Genomic DNA, 21,584 nt, shown 5'->3' on the forward strand with positions numbered 1-21,584 from the left:
AGAAATGGTGAAAAAAGAAGAGCGGGCCATTTTTAAAACATGGGCACCACTGTGTGTAATATTGCAGCTGAGGATTACACCTGTGGTAAACACGCACATTGGTAAGAAAATAAACCACCACCACAAGTCATTAATTGTAGAGAGAGTAACAGAACAATGTTACACGTCAAGGTAGACAAAGGGGATACTAAGTAACCCCTCCAGCAATCCAAGATAGTGTGTGCTGGGTCTACAAAGAGAAAAAGGTAAGTAAATTCAATTTACTACACTTGGAAACAGTAGTTTATCTGACAGAAGGTATTTAAACCTTAGCAGAAATCCAAATTATTTCTCTGTGACACTGCACTGAAGGTGCTGTGTCACAATACAAAAAGATGATGCCTATGGAGTTTGTCGGACTCCAAAACCAAAAAAAAAACAGGGGGTTCAAATCAGAGAAAAATACATTAGAGAGTGGGAAAAAGGTCACTCTCTCCAGGATAAAAATTAAAAGTCCTAAAGTCCAGCGAAAGAGCTGGGGTTCTCTAATTTAGAAGAGAGTTAGCACAGAAACTAGCAAAGTGGTCATTTGGTGCAGCTTAAAACATTAAAACATACAACTGATGGGATGGGGATACAACTCATCAGGTGAGACCTCTGCAGTGGTGCTTCTTAGAAAAGACATTCTCCATAATGGCTCATTGCAGCAGCACTGGTTTCTGTATATATGTACTATAGAGCCGTATGTATACACACTGGGTGTCAACATGGTTTCCTTCAGGTGGAGATCTGCGGTTTGGCACAGAAGAGGATCTTGATTGCTAGCTATTTACAAGACGTTTCTGAGGTTTTCACGGAGGTAATTAAGTGCCTAAGGAGTAAATTGTCGCTAAAAATAAGTAATAGCATGATTTCCCTTCAACGCTTCCCAGACCCCAGAACCCAATCTTGCTGAAGGTCTTAAAGTTGACCAATCCAGAATCACAGCAGTGGCAGACAGCAGTGTAATACAAGGTCAAACGGTAAGCACATGCTGATGTAGAGGACACTTCACAAGTTCATTTATACACTGAAATAAGGGACTATGATAATATTTTTAAATTATAATATTTTTAATTTATAATTTGATTTTAATGATTGATTGTAGTGTTGTGCTTCACATGAAAGAGGAAGTAGAATGTCCATGTAGGGGTCTAGTGCAGTCCCACCCTACACTTCACGGACCATACCGACTAAGCCAGGAACAGGTCTGGGGGTTGCTTGATATGATATAAGGCATTTATAACCCGCTGATACACAAGTGTTTCAAGGCGCAACAAGGCAACAGAGGGAGGGAGCCTGGGCCAGAGAACAGAGGGTAGACAGGTGACCAGTGCAGTTTTAGTCAGGAGTTCAGCAGGGCAGAGGAGAGAAAGCAGAAGCAAAGAGGAAGGTCCTGAGGTGCTTCCGGAACTGGAGATGGTTCTCATTTTTCAGAGAGGCAGGGAGGCTGTACCAGGGGGAGGCCGCAGCCGAAGATCGATCTACTACCTACTTGTTACTTGGAGAAGCGACTGACCCTGAGGGAGTTTAAGGCCGATGAGCGAAGAGCTTGTGAAGGAAGATATTTAGGAAGAGAGTTGAAGGTATTGAGGTCCCAGGCGGCCTTTTGGACAATGCACAGAGTTTTGAACTTATTCCACGCAGCCACTGAGAGCCAGTGCACAGATTTCAATCCTGGAGAGATACGATCCCTGGGCTTGAGGCCAAGGACAAGTCTTGCAGTCCTGTTCTGGAGGAGTTGCAGAGGGCGGAGAGAAGAAGCAGGCAGATTTAGAAAAGGGGGCTGTTGCAGTAGTCCAGCCTAGAGAGAACCAGAGCTCTGGAGACAGTGAGCTTCTGGAGGGAGGGAGTGGGGGGGGGGGAAGGAGAGGAAAGGAAGAATACCTCTGAGGCGGTGCAGCTGGTAGTGTGACTTAGAGAAGTCCGATGTGAGGAGAGAAGGAGAGTGTGGAATCGAAGATAACCCTGAGGTTTTTAGCCTCACAGGTGGGAGCAGGAAGAGGGCCAAGAGGGGCCGGGCAGAGAGTGGCAGTAAAGGAGGGAGCGGGTGTGCCGATGAGGAGAATCTCAGTCTTCTTGTCGTTAAGGCAGATATTGGCGGCAGACCACTCCTGGGTAGCAGACAGTCAGATGAGAGAAGGAGAAGAGGTAATTGTGATTTCAGGTTGAAAGACTGACAACACAGTTCTGCTAGGACTGGGTAAACAGGCAATCGGAGAGGTGCGAGACCAAGCCCGATTTGAATACGAACCCCCCATAACCCCCCCAAACCCCCTCCGGCCCCCCCCAGCCCAGTAATGGCACAGTATCCAAAAAAACCTGATCGGGTCGCAAAGAGCAATGCCAGTGGTTAGATTTAATTTAATTCAGACCATCTTCACCCCTGCTTCCCTCTTCAGTGCTGTAAAACGGAAGCAGTTTGGCAGTGCCATCAATATTTCTTATTTTGAGAATGTAGTCTAGTTTTGTGAACACATTTCCATTGTCTCTAACCAATTTCCTTGTTCCTGCCAAGTAAATGCCAGATCAGTTAACCAACTTCAAACTTACAATTGAATCTTGTTTTATGAAACATATACCATGAACAGATTTGTGGCTGAATTCTTTGAAATGTTTTACAATGTCTTTCCCTGCTTCATACTGGGCGTTTCTGCCAGAGCGTGAAGACTGCCATAGCAGCAGAATAAACACTTTTTGTCAAAGACAATTAATAGACTAACAGAATGAATGGGGATCAGCGTCCTGGACAATGAAAATTATGTGACGATTGAATTAAAATCACATTCAAGTCCCTAAAATCAAGCCCACAAATCTGCAGAGTTCTGTTGAGTAATAACAATTTACTACATTACATATATGCGAAAGACCTTGAAGAAAAAAAAAAAAAAAAGATTGCCATTCAAATGTTTCTACATCAACTCAGAGGGCTGTGCGTGCCAGGACGACCTTACAAACATGTACCACACTTGTTCTGTAGTCTGTGGGGTCCAGCCCGCTCCACGTGTCCCCTTATCCAGCATGCCCACCTGACTGAAGGGGATTCACACATTTTCATTAAGTTTAAGTATTCTATCAGAAACGCCACCTTAGATTACCAATAATACAAGCAGTGGTACCGCTAGTAAACTCCAACATCCACAACACAATCACAAACAAGATACTACAGTATCAGGACAGTCACTGACCTTCCAGGTTTGTGGATGAATTTTTGGAGTCTTGCTTTCACCTCATCATATGTGAGAAACGCCATGTAACCTGGGTGAGTGACTGCCAGGCTGTTCCAATTCCTGAGCAAAGACGACCATGGCTGAAAGAGGGGTGAGAGATCAAACACGTCATACCATCCAGAAAACAAATTGCACTGACTGACATACATGCACAAGTATTCATCTTATTTGTATACCACTCATTTGACATGTCATGTACAATGAATAATACATGTATTCTGTATGTAAAGTATAGCAGAACTGTAGACTGTTGCCCTTAGGGTTGATACACTGAATTGTAACCGCTCCCAGTCTGATATAGCAATTCACACTGCACCTTAACACCCTATGGCAGGTCTACACTAGTTTTCAGCCATTAATAGTGCGGTTGCATAAATTATAACTATTTGCATGCAACCTAATGCTTTACTTAGGTCTGTTGAGGCTGTGATGTGCAGAAAGGCCATTCACCTAGAGCATCAAAGCCATAACATGGCAGTAGGAGCTATACAAATATCAAGTAACAAACGATATGAGACAACAGAAGCATCTACAAGCCACAGCATGTGTCCCTGTATCAATACAGGAATCCTCTACCCCGCTACCAAGTCACCAGTCGTTAAATAGTGCATTAATCATTTACAAACGAAATGGAAATTGAAATCACAGATTTAAGTGGGATAAATGGATTTGGAAAATATACCCCATCCCTTAAGAGGCTTTCAATGAGCTCAAATATGGTTTTACTCAAAGGTAGAAATACCCCCACACTTTCACAACAAGCAACAACATGTTTGTTATCACTGATGGTTTAGTAACAATTGATGATTGAATGTATAACTAGTATGCAACTAAAGTGGAATAACGGTTTACCAAAGAGTTAACAATACACATCACAACTGGCTCTGAGTCCTTCTAAGCAGAAAGTGATTTACTAGTGTTAAAAGTGGGAATCCCACATACTTGGGTGTACTGCAAACTGTCGACACCCCCAATGATACCCTTTCAAAGTGTGCTAAATTGTATGCATTTCCCAACTGTGAAATATGCCAGTGATAATTGCATGCTACCAAGCAATACATACTATGCATGGAAAGGTTATCATTTGGGGTTGGAGCAGTATGGCCTTGATGCAACCATGTGGGATTCCTCCTTGAACACTGGGGAATCACTGGTGAAGCAATCATTCTGTGCAGAGCAACACCAGACCAATAGTTAGGTGTTATTCAATAATTAGTACTTATTTATTAAATACTGAATGGTTGTTACACTTGTTGCATATTAATGATCTAGTCATCAATGCATGGGTACCGCATATTATTGTAAAGCGATTCTGCTTCTACTTAACACTCCCTTGCAAGACCAAGCCGGTTCCGATCACACTTATTTTATTCCGATTTATACTGCGCACCACTGACATTTTCATGGTCAGCAGGCGCTCTGGTGGATCTGAAAATGAAGGGGGTTTGGATGTGTTTGTTAGTGGGCTTCAGACGGCAAAGCTCAAGAGAGCTTTGATGTGCTGTTGGTAGCTTCAGTCTGGAAAACCCAGTCACTGTGCGCCGTTTTGTTTTTAGCTGGTCAAAATTGTGTGGTGTTTGGTGCAATATTTATAAAAGTTTGGTTTAGTGTCCTGTTGGGTGTTGAGTGTCTGTAGTTCAAAAATGTATTTGCAGCAGAGTTGCACGTCTGGTTTGTTCAATCTTGGATGGTGCGTTTGGAGTTTAGTGAGTCTTTATCTGCAGGTTGGGTTGATCTGTCGAGTTTATGTTATTCTATGGTGTTTTGCAGTCGGGTGCTTTATTTGTTTGGAGTGACCCGGTTTTGGGGGATCAGGATTTTAGTGCGATCATGTTGCATTTGCCATTTTCCTTTGCTGGCGTTTCCCTTTTAGCTTGGTGAGTTAAAGAGCAATCCTTTTAACAGTTTTCTGAATTGTAGGTGATCTTCTGTTCATATTTCCTTTGGGATCGAGCTCCAAAGTCTCACCGCTATGCAGGAGAATGCTGATCCACCCGAATGTGTTTGTGTTTCGGTTCGAGGCGAATGTTGCTGGACCTTAATATTAGTTTTGCTTTGTAGATGGATTTTTTTCCTGTATGAATTCTGCTCCTTGGCCGTGGATTGCACTTTGTTATGCAGAGTAGTTTTGAAGAAAATGCATTTTTTGAACGGTAGCCAGGGCCGGTCTTAGACCAGATTACACCCTTGGCGGGAAGCTTCCTTGGCGATCCCTAGCCCCCAAAATATTACAACAAAAACTTGCATTAAAATGTTGTAAATAGGGCATTCTTTAAAACATTACTTGTTAAGTTAAAGGTGGGCACTGGTGCCTGCTGGGGGCCCCTGACAGCAGTCCATGGGCACCCGCTCAGGGTTCCCATGCCTCGGGCATGCTCCTAGTGTTGGTTGAGAGCAAACAGTTGATCACCTCTGCCAGGGCAAGTGTGAAGGCTGCACTTTGCAGATTCGAACCTGGCAGCAATTCCAACTCAGCCATCATCCTTCAGATTTAGATACATTTGAATATCAAAATATTGGGTAATAACATGTTAATACAACACTTTGTCGCCTTGTATAGTGCATCATTCCATATTCTTCCTGCTTCAAATTATTATCCATTTAAAAGAAAAAACACAAACCATAGGCCAAGCCAAATTAAATACAAAAGTTAATATATCCATGTACAAATAGCAAAAGAAATAGGAACAGTCAAAGTAGGTAGGCCCCAATTACATTCTACCATGAAATTCACCTTTGCCCTCAAGCCATAAATGCCCAGATGAGATCTTGAAATTACATTTCCAAGCAACATCCAGTAATTAAGTACCGAAAGCCATCCAGCATTACATGGAATATACAGTGCCATTAAATGGCGTGAAGCTACGGCACCAAAAGGCAAGAGGCAGTCGCAGACCAATGCCTGAGATCGTAAATGAAATGGTGGCAAGGTGGGAGGTGGCATTAGCACGTCAGATCTATTTCCGTATATAAAATACTCCAAAGCAAAATCATGCCATGATCTACTCCAATTCTGAGGTAAACACCATAATGGGATGGTCGTACCTTTTTTTTACTACCCAGATATGGCAGAACAAAAATCTTTAGATTTATTTATAAATTTTACATTTGAAAGCGAGCTCAAACAAATGTGAATGCACAATACATTTTATTAGGATCAATAGAAATATAAACGGACTTGTTTTCTCAAATTCATTAGTGAGTGGGAATGCCCACCTGTTTACAACAGCAGTTTGTAGCCCGAGCATTATAACCGGCATTTGATGTAACCCTGGAGTAATGCAGAACCAAATAGGGCACCACATGGCATATCAGCATATGCTTTATATATTTTAACAAACCCACACTCCCATATGTCCCAGGCAACCAAACCGGCACCACAACAGCACTGGGAGAACATTTACACTAATACAACAACAACTCATATGCATGTCCCCTGAAATCGGTTTTGAGGAAAAAGCACTAGGATAGTGCCTGGGCTCGGCATTCCAACCGTATTCTGCACAAGGGGCTCTTGTATGGCGCTCTGTGAGGCTGTTTAAAGCGTTTTGAAACCTACCAATTACCAGAGCACCCGAGCATGGACTACCACCGATGCTGGAACACAAAAAAAAAATGCCAAGAGCACCAGTGTAGCACGTCTGATTCAATGCTAGTACATCTCTCTCTCTTCAACACACCTTAAGCGCCAATAGTGGTGCTGGCATAAAGCTTTCCACCAGTACAACACTACATTCTGTACTAGAGTCCCTGTGTGGCACTAGAGAATAGATCACACTATCATAGCTCTCTGAATAGGTTTTTGCAGTATGACCCACCCAAAGTGTTTGTGCCTCAGATTGCCATCTGACTCCAACTTTGTATCATGCCACCAGAAGCAAGCAACATTCAGAAATCTGAGTACCTGTCGGTCGGTCACTAACAAAGGAAGCACCACTATCTGTCTGGCAGCTTAAAGGCTGTGAGAGGAGGCAGCTTCTAAACTTCCAATCCCTGTATGCTATCATTTCAGACAATTAAGCCCAGAGTAAATGGAACATGATGAAATCCATGTTGTGTTCCCAGTCGGTAAGCCGCGATTGCCAGAAAGGCAGGTGACCTGCATCAAACCGCGTCACCAAAGCTCAGAGGCTACCCAATTTAATTACAAAACCACATTAGAGCACGCTAAACCAACCCTTTAGGTAGGCTATGAAGCATTTATAAAGCGCAACGTCTGCCATTTCCACAGCTATTCAGCATTCAGTTCATAGGCAGAGTTTTGTCTGATGTTTCCTTATGGAGAGGACCTCGTTGTTGGGGTGTGGAGAAGGGGGCATTGGGTTGCAACAGACTCCCTTTTGCTTTTTCTTTCTCAATATCTAGAGAATGTTTTTTTTATTAGTGTGTGTTTTAATTATTGTCTATGTTGCTCTGCAATGGTCCTGTCATGTGTGTTGGGGGTTGGGGCAGTCTCCTATAGGCTCAGAGGGAGCCCCTGCAGTCGAGTCTGCTTGCCTTGCAGTTTCATATAGGGATGACATGCAGCCTCACAGGTGACAATGGAAGCAAGACTGAGCTCATGATCTTTGGTCCATCTCAGGCTAGGGCCAAACTTGACTCAGACTGCTTCCTTCAGTATACGAAACTAAAACGTTCCGGTCTCCGAGAAGGATAAAACCTTAGGTGTTTACCTGCAGGCATCACTTGGGTTGGAAGCACATGTGGCGTACTTGAAGAAAAACAGCTGGTACTATCAGAAGCTGCTCAGATGTATTAGACCTGTTCTAAGCTAATAGAATTGTGCCACCATTGCTAGAGCCCCATTCCTCTCCAGGCTGGACTATGGCAACGCCCTGATTGGAGCCATTAAGGGCTGCATTGCGCAATGCCAGACTATTCAAAACACGGTGAGAACCATTAGAATGAAGACAAAAAGAGCATATCACAGAGGATAGAAAGTCTCTCCACTGGCTAGCCTTAGATGACCGTATTGCCTTTAAAAGGAGCGACCATTGTATATCGCTGCCTCTATGGCTCAGCTCCAGTTTATTTGAAGGAGCAAATAACCTTATATGAACCAGGTCGGTCCCTGAGATCTTAATCTCAAGGTCTGGTGAGAATTACACGTGCTAAAAGAGTAAATGGACTTGGACGCTCTTTTGGCGCAAAAGCAGCAACAAAGTGGAATGATCTCCCCTGCACTATAAGATTAGAATCAAACTATTTGATTTGCAGAAAGAAATTGAAAACGCTTCTATTTAAATAAATGACTAGCCTACTGTAACAACGAACCTGCTGTCCCGTTTTGTGTTCATGCCCTGAAGCTTGCGGGCTTCGGCGCATTACAAAAAAAATGTAATATAATAAAAATAGAACAATGGCAATGACATAACTAAATATAATAAATTATAAACGAGAGCAGAACCTCTGGCCAGATCGCTTCTTTCTTTGCAATCGTCCGTCCAGACTCTGGTCTCTTCTGTTCTACCCAGGGCAGTCGCAGGAGGACAGCTCAGTTGCACGTGGTGGCTGGGCTTGGCAGTGGCTGGCTTACAGCGTGGCCTCAATCTTCCCAAGCCTGTTGGCGAGGAGGCTACTTGCTTCTTAGTCCCGGCTGTGTGACCAAGTACGAAGCTTAGCCCAGCCCAATTATCACCTTCGCCTCTGTACAGCTCATGCACGTAGGACTCAGGCACGTGCAGTCAGGCCAGGCCTGGGCACTGTCTGATAAGCAACACATGTTGCTTCAGATCTGGGGCTTGTAGAGAACCCACCTGCTAGGCTTCACCCCCACAGCTGCCGACATTAGAAGCAGCACCATGGCCTATCGTGCTCACTGCTGCTCAGAATGAGAGATTCAATAGCATTACATCTCATTTTTTTTAGGTGCTACATTAGAAATGAGATGGGAGTCAGACTGGCACACCCTAGAAGATGGCATCTCAGGCAGCCGCATGCATTGCCCGATGCAAAGACTGGCCTTGCCGGTTACCAATTTAGTACTCTCAGTGCTGGGATGAAGTGGTATCTTAGTGAGTCTGTCCTGCTGTTGCATTCGTTGTAGTTTTTTCATAAGGTATTCTGGCATTCCAAGATTGATGCTGTTGGCGTAGTCTATTCTTCACATGACTAGAGAGGACGGTGAGTTTTCTTTGTGGGAATGTGAAGAATAGGAGTATCCTCTTGACTATGTTTAAGTGGAAGAAGCATTTCTTAACTACTGCGTTTACTTGAAGCTCTAGTGGTAATTCGCTGTCCATTAATATTCCAAGATTTGTAACCACTTTGGATGGTTCTGGTGGGTTCGGTAAGCCATGCAATATGATGGTTCGACTGGCCATTGGGCACAATCATGATTTCTGTTTAGTTAGGATCGATTTTTAAGGTTGTTGATGTTCATCCAATGGTTTATTTCTGTGAGGCTTCTGATAAGAATTGGGTTTTGTTCTTCGCTGGCATTGATTTTGTAAATTATTTGAGTGTCATCTGTGTAGTTGTAGCATGGGAGGTTGTGTCTTTTGATGAAGTTAATCACGGGGAGGGGAGTTCATGTAGATGTTGAAAAGCTGTGGTGAGATTGATAAGCATTGTGCGACTTTCCACGTTTTGCGAGGTGTTGACTCGAATGGTGTTATCCAAGTTGTTTCCGTTCTTCCTGTCATGAAGGATTTTAGCCAGAGATCTGTGTTGCCAATTCCAATACCTTTGAGTCTTTTGGCCAGTGTTTCGTGGTGGACTTTGTCAAAGTCTGCTGATAGATCGATTAGTATTAGTGCCGATTTGACGGTGGAATCTGTTCGTTTTTAGATCATATCAATAGTAATGTGGTTTCTGGTCCTCTCATGGGTCTGAAGTCTACTTGTGCCTGGTCTAGTATCCAATTGTTCTCTACATGTTCCAGGATTTGTTCGTAGATGTAGATTTCTAGTAGTTTTGCCGAGTATGGGATGTAGTTGTAATGTGACATTAAGGAGTGGCTTGATACATGCAGATTTGAAGGCTCGTGGCACAGTTCCTGTTGCTAGTTAGTGGTTGTAGAGGTTAAGGGGAATATTCTGCTGGTGTTTTCTGGGCGAAGATACTTGTATATGCCTGGTGGGAAGGGGTCTGCTGGAGAGCAGTCTGTTTTTGCTCACCATGCTGTTGAATTTCTGTCAATACTGGTGGGTGGGGATTTAGTCTAGTAGAATGTTCCTGGTGTTGGCTTGTTAAGAGGGTTGTTGGTGATTTCAGGCATGCTCTTAATGACTTGTTGGATGTTTGCGATTTTGTTTTTCATGTGGTAGGCAAGGTCAATGCATAGTTTGTGTGATGGGGTTGGTGTGTTGCATGATGTTGGGTTTCGTAGCTCGATGTTGAAAATCTTCCTGGGTGTTTGCTCGAGTCCCTGATCTGTTCGCTGTAGAATGTCTTTTTTCTTTGGGTATTTCAGCTTTGTATAGTTATGTCTTTGGTATGCAATTTATTTCAGTTGGTTGTAGTTTTTCCTCCATTCTTGCTCCGGTTTCTCGTTTGTTTGTACTCTGAGGTGGGGTGTGAACCATCTTGCCATTGTTTTCTTTAGAGCAGGGTGAATGGATTTTCGAGTGCAATGTCATCTAAGGTTTTCATGATACATTTTTGGATTGTTTTCATTTTCTTCTATGCTGATTGAGTCTAGAACAGTGATTGATGGTTCTGTGCCTTCCAGTCTCACATTTAGGTCCACACTGTTAATGGATTTCCAGTTTTTCAGATTTGGAGGATGTTTTGGAAGGTTAGCTTGTATCTGTGCTGGCAAGTGGATCACAAAGGGTATAATGAGGTGGTCGCTCCAGAGGATTTGCATTGGAAGTGAAGTTTTGACCAGGTTTCTGTTGCAGAAGATTGCATCCACGGGGGTGTGGCCTGCTGTGTGTGTCGCTCCTTTCAACAGTTGTTGTAGATGAATTGTTGCTAGTGGATTTGTTAAAGTTTTGGTTGAGTCAATGTGTTGTTCTTTAAACCAGATGTTGAAATCTCCCTGTGTGATCAGGTGATCATGTTTGATGCAGCATTCTGCAGGAGGAGTTATTCGCAGTTTGGGATGTTTAGTGGTGGTGCTGTTATTTTTAGCTGTTACTTGTATGCCACGGCAAGATCTCTTTTTCCTTAGCAGTTGGGCTTCCTTAAGTTTGAAGTTATTGGGTAGGAAATCGTGTGCTTTTCCTTTGAAATTCTGAGTTAGCCAGGTTTCAGTGAGGAGTAGCAGGTCTGTCTCTCCATCGCTTCAGCAGTTTGTATATTTGTTGTGCGTTTTGACATTGATCGGACGTTGACTAGCAGTGGCAGTGTATCTTTGCCTTCCGTTTTATCTTTGGCTGTGGAGTTGGGTGATTGAGTTGATAGATGCCTTTTTCCATCAACTTGTGCTTTCAGTTTGGTTTGTTTCTTCGTTGAGTAGTTCAGCAAGTTTGGGTCTTGGATTGAGGTTTTCTTCAGGGTCGTCTGACTGCTCTGCGACAATCTGTGGATGTCGTCCCTTCTTCCCTTGGGGTAGCCTCTTCCCATTTGGCAAGGTCGCTACACAATATATGATATATGGCATTTATAACGCGCCTATACACAAGTGTTTCAAGGCGCGATGAGGATAGGGAGGGGAACAGGACAAAGACAATAATCTTACTAGGCCTAGTGACATTGAGATTGCGCAAGTGCAGGGGAGAGGTGGGTGGGGGGGAAAGAGGGGGAGGGTCAAGGGTATGCGGGGGGGGGAGATGGGAAATTGTCATACATGGGATCACAAACAAGTAGTGCAGCCAACATGTGGCAAGTGCAATTGTTAGAGGTGCAGACAACAGGTATCAATAAGTGCAGGTAAGAGGACTGTAGGGTTGCAGATACAGACCAGGAGGCAGTGTGGGAGTGAAACTGGGCAGGCAGGGACCTGGGCCCGAATTCAGAGGGTAACCAGGTGGCCAGTGCAGTATCAGACCAGAGATCAGCAGGGGAAAGGAAAGAGGTCAGGCAGGCCAGGGCCTGATCAGCGATACCCAGGTTCTCAGAGCAGTTGAGCAGGATGACATGGTTGAAGGCCCCAAAAGAAGGCTGTTACCTGTCCTGGCCTTTCTCTGCCGTCTGCCAGAGACCCTGCACCGAGGACGTCTACAAGCTCCAGTCTGCTACATTCTCCAGGTACTTTGTCCACACAATATACGCTAACAATTAGTTGAGCCTGTTGCAAGTAGACACCTTAGGTGCACTGGGCACTGAGCTATAGGCTCTCCCAACAGCCCAGTATTTCTCCTGCGACTCTCCAGCTATACGACACTCGCAGTGGCTTGTAGCCTCATTTAAATGCCTTTGATGAACGATTATGTTGCTCATTGTATGCCATTTGCCATTATCAAATACTTACCTTATGTTGTCCGGTACCTCGCTGTATTAGCACTGCTATCTTCATTATTTAGGGCTGCTCATTGCTCGTTTGCCCTATCACTGTGTGGCTGTCTAACACCTTTAAATGTAAGTACCGCTCTTCTGCATTGATTCATTGCGCTGATCTGCTTGAGATTAATGCATTCACACGGTTAGCACAGCCGCTTGAACAAATACCCCATGTCCTGATCTGTACTCGCCTTAGTGCATTTTCATTGTGCAAGCTTTGCTGCCTATGCCAAATGCTGGTACCTACTGCATGCCCCATCCATCATACTGTAGATGTTTACCATTTCGCTAGATCAAGCACCATATGCTCTGATTTGTATTATTCCGATGCGCTCACATTGCCTCATGATCAAGTACCCCTGATCCAGATCTGCACTAAGCAAGTACATTTATATCGCATCATCATTGCTATCACAGCCCACCTTGGGTCATTGCTAACAGCCTACGCACTCACTTGACCTATCTCATTATGCACTGATTATACCAGATGTACCTTCTACATTTCCTAGCTATCATCTCCACACTTACCAGACAGTCCTCCTTCACGTATATCAGCTCTAAGCACACATTTACAATCTATTCTACTCAGACCTCTCCCTCCCATCCGCCACCAGTGCCTCAGTCCCAGTGTCACAGGGCCCTATCCTCTTACGCAGCATACGCCCACATCACTGAACCTGGACTGGTCATGCCCTATATTAACCCATATCTAAACGAGCCAGCCTTGTAGCTCAAACACTTTGCAACTAAACCCACGCCCAACCAACCATGCATACTCTCCATGACAAACTCAAGATTAGGTTCCAGAAACAGCCACGGAACTCAACACACAAACACACACACACACACCTCCCCCCCGCCCCTCCTGGAGACTAAACCACTGCCTGAGACCAAACTACAGCCGACACAAGACACTGACCTACTAAAACCTAATGGTGGCATAAATACCACACTTCCCACCCCTTCCACCCAAACTACCAGTCTCCCCATCACTAAACCTATGCAGATTAAAGGCGCCCTGATAAATGCCAGATCTATCCCTGCACACGCCCTAGACATTACTGACTGAAGACCTGGACATGCTAGGTATTACGGAAACATGGCTACACGCAGCAGCAGGCCCCACACTATCACTGGCAATACCCGACAATTATGACATAAGATGTGATAGAGACGCCAACCATTCCAAAGGTGGAGGCATCGCATTTATCTTTAAAAATTCCCTTGAACTTCGAACTATCCCCAATTCACAGCTCCCCTCCGCTGAACTACTCTCAGCCAAATTGCCATTATCACCCAACCAAACTGCCACAGTGCACCTTATCTATAGACCACCAGGACCCATCCTACATTCATGACGATATATCATCTCTCCTAGCTGCAGACACTAAGCCCAAGTCTCAAGTTATATTACTTGGAGAATTCAACCTAGGATACCGCGACCCTAATGACCACAAAGCCTCCGATTTGGCAAACTCCTTAACGGACCTAGGTTTCACACACCATATCCAAGAACCGACACAATAAAGGAAGAACTCAATTGGCTCACAGACCTAAACTGCCCTATCAATCAGGTGACTGTCACCCTTTATCTGGTCTGACCACTACAAGATTACCTTTGCTATCCAAACCAACACCTCTAGCTCCAAACTTAACATCGCACCAGCTATTCACACCTGCAACAAGAAGGACATAACTAAGGAAAAATTACTCCCTCTCATCCTCCTCCCCCCCCCCCCCCATCAACAGCTTCGCAACATCCTGCTCGGCCCCCACGGTCCTAGTAGACATTTACAACCAGTTGATACTTAAAGCTCTGGATACTATCACCCCGCTCAAACTACGCAAACCAAAGCCCCAAGCGCACCTCAATTCTTGGTTTACACTGCATTTCCGTAAAGCCAAAATAAATGCTGAGGCACACTGGAAAGGGCTCCCCACGGAAGCTAGCAAAAACTCCCTGATCATTGCTTAATCCAATAACAAACAAGCAATTCTCATAGCAAAATGAGAGGTCTATAACAAACGCATCTTGGAAGCTCAATCCAACACTAAAGAACTCATTCTAAAAGAGCTCGAATGACACTACATGGTGCAACAATATTCAAAAAGCACTCCTGGATAAAATCTCTACCTTACAAACTAAAATCAATAACAAAAAAAATAGCCTGACACCAGACCCACCAACCAAATCCTCTACTAACAAACTACCTGCACCTAACCTTACCCTCAAATCTTTCAGCTTCTCTCCTTTATCTGTCAGGGAAGAGGAAAATATCATTAACAAGATTAAACCCTCCAATTGTCAAGGCGACTCATGCCCCGCTCCTATCATCAAGGAGGCAGCCCAGGCCCCCCCTTCATCACTACATTCATAAATGCCTCATTCAAATCCGGTATCGTACCCAACAATCTGAAAGACGCATGGGTCATCCCATTAATTGAAAAACCCAACATTGATCCGAGTAACCCTTCTAACTACAGACCTATCACCACAGTGCCATTCCTCCTGAAAATTCTCGACTGTGCTGCCTACTTACAAATTCAGGCTTATCTTGAAGATAAACTCCTGGGTCTTCGTCATTCTGGCTTCCGTCCAAGACACGCGACAGAAACTGCCTTGATCGACCTAAAAACACAAATTGAGGACCTAAAAGACAAGGGCAAACTGGCACTCCTTCTGCTTCATCTCTCAGCAGCTTTTGATTTGGTCAATCATCAAATTCTTTGTCACCACCTCAAAATTGCCGCCCACTTCTCAGAGGATGCCACGTCATGGATTAGATCCTTCCTGGCTAACAGAACGATGAGGGTCTTCTCCCCATCTGTTACCGCTGAGCCCTCTCCAGTCACATGTGGGGTCCCGCAAGGATCCTGTTTCCCCCACACTATATAATGTATTTACAAAGCCGCTCGTTGATATTCTGGATCATCTGGGTGTCACTTACACAAACTATGCAGACGACACCCAGATACTGATCCCCATCACCGGTGACTATGTGACCGACTCAAAAGCGCTTAACGATGTCTATACAGTCATCCAAGCCTGGATGGCCCATCATAGCCTTTGCTTAAACTATGATAAAACCGAGTTACTCATCCTAGGCTCACAGACTCGGCTAAATAAACTTGACGTAGCTTTCCAATCATTCACCATTGATGGGAATACCATCAAGGTGTCCAACGACACCAAAACCCTTGGTATCTATCTAGATTCTACCTTCTCACTTCATCGACAAACCAACGCAGTGGCCTCTGCAGCAGCTTGCACCTGCAAGCTGATAACAGCATGTAGACCCTTTCTTACAACCAACAATTGTATCATCCTAGTTAGAACACTCATACTGTAAAAGATTGACAATTGTAATGCCCTCTACCTTGGAATTGGCCACAGAAACATCAACACACTCCAGGTTACTTAGAATAACGCCATGAGGGCAGCTCTCAATTTCCCTAGGAAATTACATATCTCAAACACTAGACGGAGCCTCCACTGGCTGCCGGTTGCCCACAAATTCTCACTGAAAACACCAATGATCACCCACAAGTGTCAAGCTAACCTCACCCCTGAATACCTGGGAAACCGCTTTACTACACACACTGCCTTACGACCTCAGATCTACTCACTCACTCACTCGCTGTCAATTCCCAGATTTAAGTTACAAACAGCAGGGGGAGCCAGCTTCCCGGTCCTTGAGGCCAAACTATGGAACACCCTCCCCAGCCTACTAAGAGAGGAGCCCTCCTTCTCTGCCTTTAAACTCAAAACAAGAAAATGGCTCTCTGATCAAGATACAGCGGCATCCTGCTCATAATGCTCCTCTGTCTATTATCTGTATTTGGCCTACTGTACTCTGTAACCTGCACTTTATGTTGTAATGATTATACCATCTATTATCTGCAACTCTTGTATTATGTATGTATAACACTGTATGTGTAACTTCTACCATGTAAGAAATGCGCCCAGATGCTCCTGAGCCAGGTGCGCAATAAAAATTAAAATACAAAAGCAGAAGATAGAGTAAGATGAGGACTGAGGAGTGATTGGCATCAAGGTTAGAGAGCAGGTTTCCACAGGTGTTCAGGAGAGCAGTTTCCGTGCTTCAGGCTGCTCTGAAGCCAGAGTGATGGTTATGGAGACAGATTCAGTGTGAGGATTTAGCTGGGAGATGGCCAGCTTTCCCAAGTTTGTCCAGGAAAGGAGTAATGGAGATCGGGCAATAGTTAGCCGGAAAAGAGGGGTCGGCTGAGGGTTGAAGAAGAGGGTGCACAAGAGTGATTCAGGGAGTGGGGGGGGGGGGTCAGGAAGGTTCCAGTGGCGAAGGAGTGATGCAGCAATCGGCCAAGGCTGGAGCATGGGTATCGATGTGGTCCTTGATGGTTTTGGATGAACAGGGAAGAACTTGTTGTGACTTCTAGATCGGACTTGAACAGAGGACAGGCAGAGAAGGGAGGAGGAGAGGTGGCCGCGGGGAGGCCAGAGGTAGAGGAGAAAGGAGAGGGAAGAGGATTGCATGGGTAGAAAGACACCCTGTGGGATTAGTGATGACCATTTTGGGTGAACGCAGTATCCCTTGGACCTTACCTCCTTCACTGAAAACCCTTGCCTTCTCCCTTTCCCTACTCTCCCCCCCCCCCCCCCCCCCATCAGCTGCCCCAATGTACTTCTGTTATACATCTCAAGTAGATACCACTCGGATGGAAAACCGTCATAAGGGAGCTAATGTCCGTACTGGAATGAAGAAGAGGCCACTAGTAATGAAGATCAATGCTAAGAATCAAGACATGCGGTCTAGTCATTCAAATCAACCGATTGGCCAGCTGTCATTTAAAACAAGAGAGGTAACAGAAAGGTGGAGTCTTCTACCTCTCGGTATGGTCCGGGAGCTCCGCAAGCTACGTGAAGGGGGCCAGACCAGAGAAGCAGACTGAGTCTTGGAGAGAAGAGTGTCTGCAAGGGCCCCACTAAGCAGAAAGATTCCTCTGGAGGAGGAAGTATGCTCCCCGGGAGCGGGGGCAGACCGAGCGTAGAAAACCCAGCGTCGGGCTACTGGAGAGCCTCATGAGAGACCAGAGAAGGCAGAGTAGCTGGAGAAGCCACAGAAGATCCTGGGAGACAAACAACCGGAGGGCCACCATCAAGACCCTGCAGGTACTAGGGTGGCTAGGTCCAGGGTTGGGGAGACCCAGAGAATGCAAAGAATCGTGAAGTGAAGACCAACAGGTATGAACATTTTCCGACGCACTGCATCAAGGTGAAAGGGTCTGGGACCCATATTGTAAAAAAAAAAAAACATACCATATAGCAGTAAAGAGAAATACAAACTTTACATTTACAAATCGTGCTCACAGACCGATGGTCACGGAGTAAGAGACTGATGCAAAGATGTCATATTGATTGATAAAAACTTTCATTCAAGACCAAATTAGGGGTTGGAGAAAGCCATAACTAGCCCTCTCTCTGGAGGGGGGTCTCCCTGCCTCAACAAATCTAAGGTTACTGTGAGTGTCAGGATGTCCAAATTAGCCCACAGTCCTGTAGACAAAACTCATCTTATCCCTCACATGCTAAACTTAGGAAAAGCAGAAAGGGTAAATGTTCAACTGTCGACATGCAGCCCTATTTTATGTTCAACACAAAAGTTCCAAATGAAAGTTCAATAAAGGTGCCAAAAAGGTCAATAGAATTTCCTTAAGGCTTAAGGTTAATTCCCCTTTATCCACAGCCTTTCTCGTACCACGCCAACTTGATTATTAGCATACCTGCAACAAAATAAAACCGCCTGGTTCTTTCTCCCAAGCTGTATTGCACTTATACTTCACGTTTGTGGGTCCCCAGACCCAATTCACCACACCAGGTCCTTTACCCAGACAGCCTTGGTTCACTCTCCAGCCAAGGTCTCAGGTTGCCACTGTCCCACACCAAATCATATCCTTCCCCCAACCTGGATTCTCGATCTCTTTCACACATGCACTTTTAGCATTCCTTTGCTCCAGTCGCTCTCCATTTCACAGTCCTGGTTTACTTCCCTGTCTGGGGCAGTTGACACTGGTCTCTGTGGGATTCGTACATCCTCCCCTTTTCCATTATATTTTGTGGGGAACACTTCCACAGTTTGGATTCTCAATCACTTTCACATATTCACACTCCAATCTCTCTATGCCGCAACCCTGGTTTACTCCCCTGCCAGGGTCTGGGTCGGTCACAGGTTTCTGTAGCCATCATGCTTTCATAAGTTCGAGATTGCCCTTTTCTCCATGGGTCTGAGATCCTTCACTTGATTGCTTACAATCGAATCTCTCTTCACTCTACCTTCTCTACACAGCTAGTTCACCCTCCTGCCAAGGACTGAATGTTCTTCACACTTGCAAAGTTCATACTTTCCGCCTATTCCTGTGCAATGTATGGATGTCTGTGCCGGGTCCCAGGCTCCCTCTACTAGGAACCCCTGCCTCCAAGTATTTATTTCTTCCCTGAGGTTACGTTTCCTGTGCCTTCTGTGTCACCCTATCTTTCCGACTGGCCACCTAGGGTGCCTTCTTCAGAGCATTCTGCTGATTCATGTGCCGTTGCAGCAAGTTGCCTCTGGGTCCACGGCTCAGGAGCAGCCTCAGTAACCAACAGATAAGTCCCATCCTCTCTCCTCCACCTCTTGCGTTGTTGGTTCCGATGGGTCGGCAACTCCTCTAGGCTCCCTCAGCTGCTTACTCTGTAGCAAAGTGCTTGGTCAGTACAGAGTTACGATCCAAGACACCATCCTTCCCTTCCTGGTGGATCTTTAAAAGTCGAACAGCCAATTACATTAAAGCAAGGACTAGAGTGTATGATGTGGTTCCTGCAAGTAATCTTCATTGCTCGCGTCCTCTTCCTCGGCACAGTAGTGTCCTTTTCTTCAGTGGCTTCTACTGGAGCAGCATCAACACAGTACATTGTGGTACTGGATGAAGGGGACAGAGAAATGGTTTGGGTAAAGGTGGGAGGGTTAAGGCATACTGCGTTCTCTCGCTGGTTTTACTGTTCAAGGGGGTCCTCCCTCCCCATGAGATCCTCCCGCGGAGCACCACGCCGAGGAGGACTATAGGGTAGCGGCCTCATCAGGGGTTGTGGGGGGTATTTTCACCATCTAAATCAGTGCCAATACCTTGGGATTCGTCACAAAACTAAGGTTGTGGCATGAAGAGAAATTAGATCGAGAACTGAAATTAACCAAGTGAAGGGGGTCTGGGACCCACGCTGGGGAGGTGCACTCCATACAATAAAAAAAAAAAGTGGAATCGGAAGTTTAAGTGCACAAGTGACACTCCTTGGCAGGAAAGTAAACCAAGGCTGTGGGTCGTGGGGAAGTCCTAGAGAAAGGACAGTGCACAGCATATCGTTGAGTACCCTACTTGGCAGGAGAGTGCACCAAGGAGGGGGCACTTAGAAGTGTAAGCTTGGAACCAGGCTATTCTTAGTCTCATTACCTGGAAGCCTGGTCTGCTCAGAAAGGGCCTGGTACCCTCAGTACAGCTTGGGAAAGAGCCAGGCTATTATTCGTCGCAGTACCTGGAAGCCTGGTCTGCTCAGAAAGGGCCTGGTACCCTCAGTACAGCTTGGGAAAGAGCCAGGCTATTATTCGTCGCAGTACCTGGAAGCCAGGTCTGCTCAGAAAGAGACAGGGACCCTCAAGACGGCTTTGAAAAAAGTGTCCAGGCCATCCTTCCTTGTCGCAAGACCTGGGAGTCGGGCCCACCAAGGACCTATACTGGACATTGACCATACAGACAAGTTGGATAAAGTTTGGAAAGACTGGGTAAAGGGAATCAACCCCTTGAGTTTTGTGGAACTTTTGTTTACATTTGTACACGTTTTTGGAACTTTTGATTTTGAACTGCAAAGCTGAGCTGCAGGTGGACAGCAAAGGGACATTTCCCTTGTCACATTATACTAAGTTTATCTTGTGAGGGACATGTTAGGATTTGGACACAGGACGACAAAATTTAATTTTGGACATTGAGAGTTTCATTAGCTAATTTTGTTGAGGCGGGGAACACCTCTTAGAGATGGTGATAGTTAAAACCCCCTCAGCCCCAACTTCCACCCATTTTTGTTAATAAAAGTATTTGCCAATCAACATGCCACCCTTGTGTCCTACTCTTACTCCTACACCCCGACAGCTCACATTAATTCATTGTGTCATGCCAATTTTCTGGTGATGAATGAAGTATTGGGGTCCGTCCTTCCTTTTTTGCTTCTGTGGGTTTCCAGTCTGTCTGTTGGGTTTCTGATTATCCTCTGTATGTGCTTACAGTTTTTGAGGTTGGTTGTCCGAGTGGGTCAGAAGTTGATTGGTAGCGCGATAAGTAGAGGGATTGTGATCTTGTTCCAGCAAAGAGTCTCTTTTGCGGTGAAAAAGTAGGTGTGTTCTCTTTTTATAGCTTGGTAACCTGGTGCTGTGGTTTTGTTGGGATTGTCCCAATTGGATTATTCTGGTCTGGTTAGCTGGGAAGTAGCAAATTCCCAAAAAGACTAGCGAGCACCCACCATGCAGCAGTAAAGCATTTAAGCACTTTGATCCTGCAAGTCTTCCAATGACACAAGTGTGGGTTGCCCTGATCGAGGCATGAAAGAGCGATGCAGTCGACTTGCTTTGAAGAGGATGATTAATACCAACAAGAGAATAGAAATCTGCACCTCCAAATACCCCAGGATCTGTGTTACGCCCTAGGCCACCAGTCTTAAGATTAAGGACACAAGCCTTCCGGCAGACTTAAGGAGCTTTCAACACATAGGTTCTCTGGCAAGTAGCCTGTTCATTGCGCAGATAGCAATATTTCCCAATCACCTAGTCATGTGGGGATGTGAAAAGGAAGCGAAAAGGGGAAGATGCTCCAATCCCCCCCTAACCCTGTTTAGACTGTAGGTTTCAGCACTATGCTAGGGAATCTGAAATGTACCCTCAAGAGGAA

At 45.2% G+C, this 21,584-nt stretch overlaps 1 protein-coding gene across 1 annotated transcript in view; it reads right to left on the reverse strand.

The window, feature by feature from the left end:
- CBL (Cbl proto-oncogene) overlaps positions 1-21,584 on the reverse strand; it is a 964,911-nt gene that overhangs the window by 575,381 nt on the left and 367,946 nt on the right. The window contains exon 5 of the mRNA XM_069614372.1: positions 3,207-3,328. Coding sequence (XP_069470473.1) covers positions 3,207-3,328 — 122 coding nt within the window. The remainder of the gene's footprint in view (positions 1-3,206; positions 3,329-21,584) is intronic.

Source organism: Ambystoma mexicanum, chromosome 9 (genome assembly GCF_040938575.1).
Source record: "Ambystoma mexicanum isolate Mex_15411 chromosome 9, UKY_AmexF1_1, whole genome shotgun sequence".
NCBI lineage: Eukaryota > Metazoa > Chordata > Amphibia > Caudata > Ambystomatidae > Ambystoma > Ambystoma mexicanum.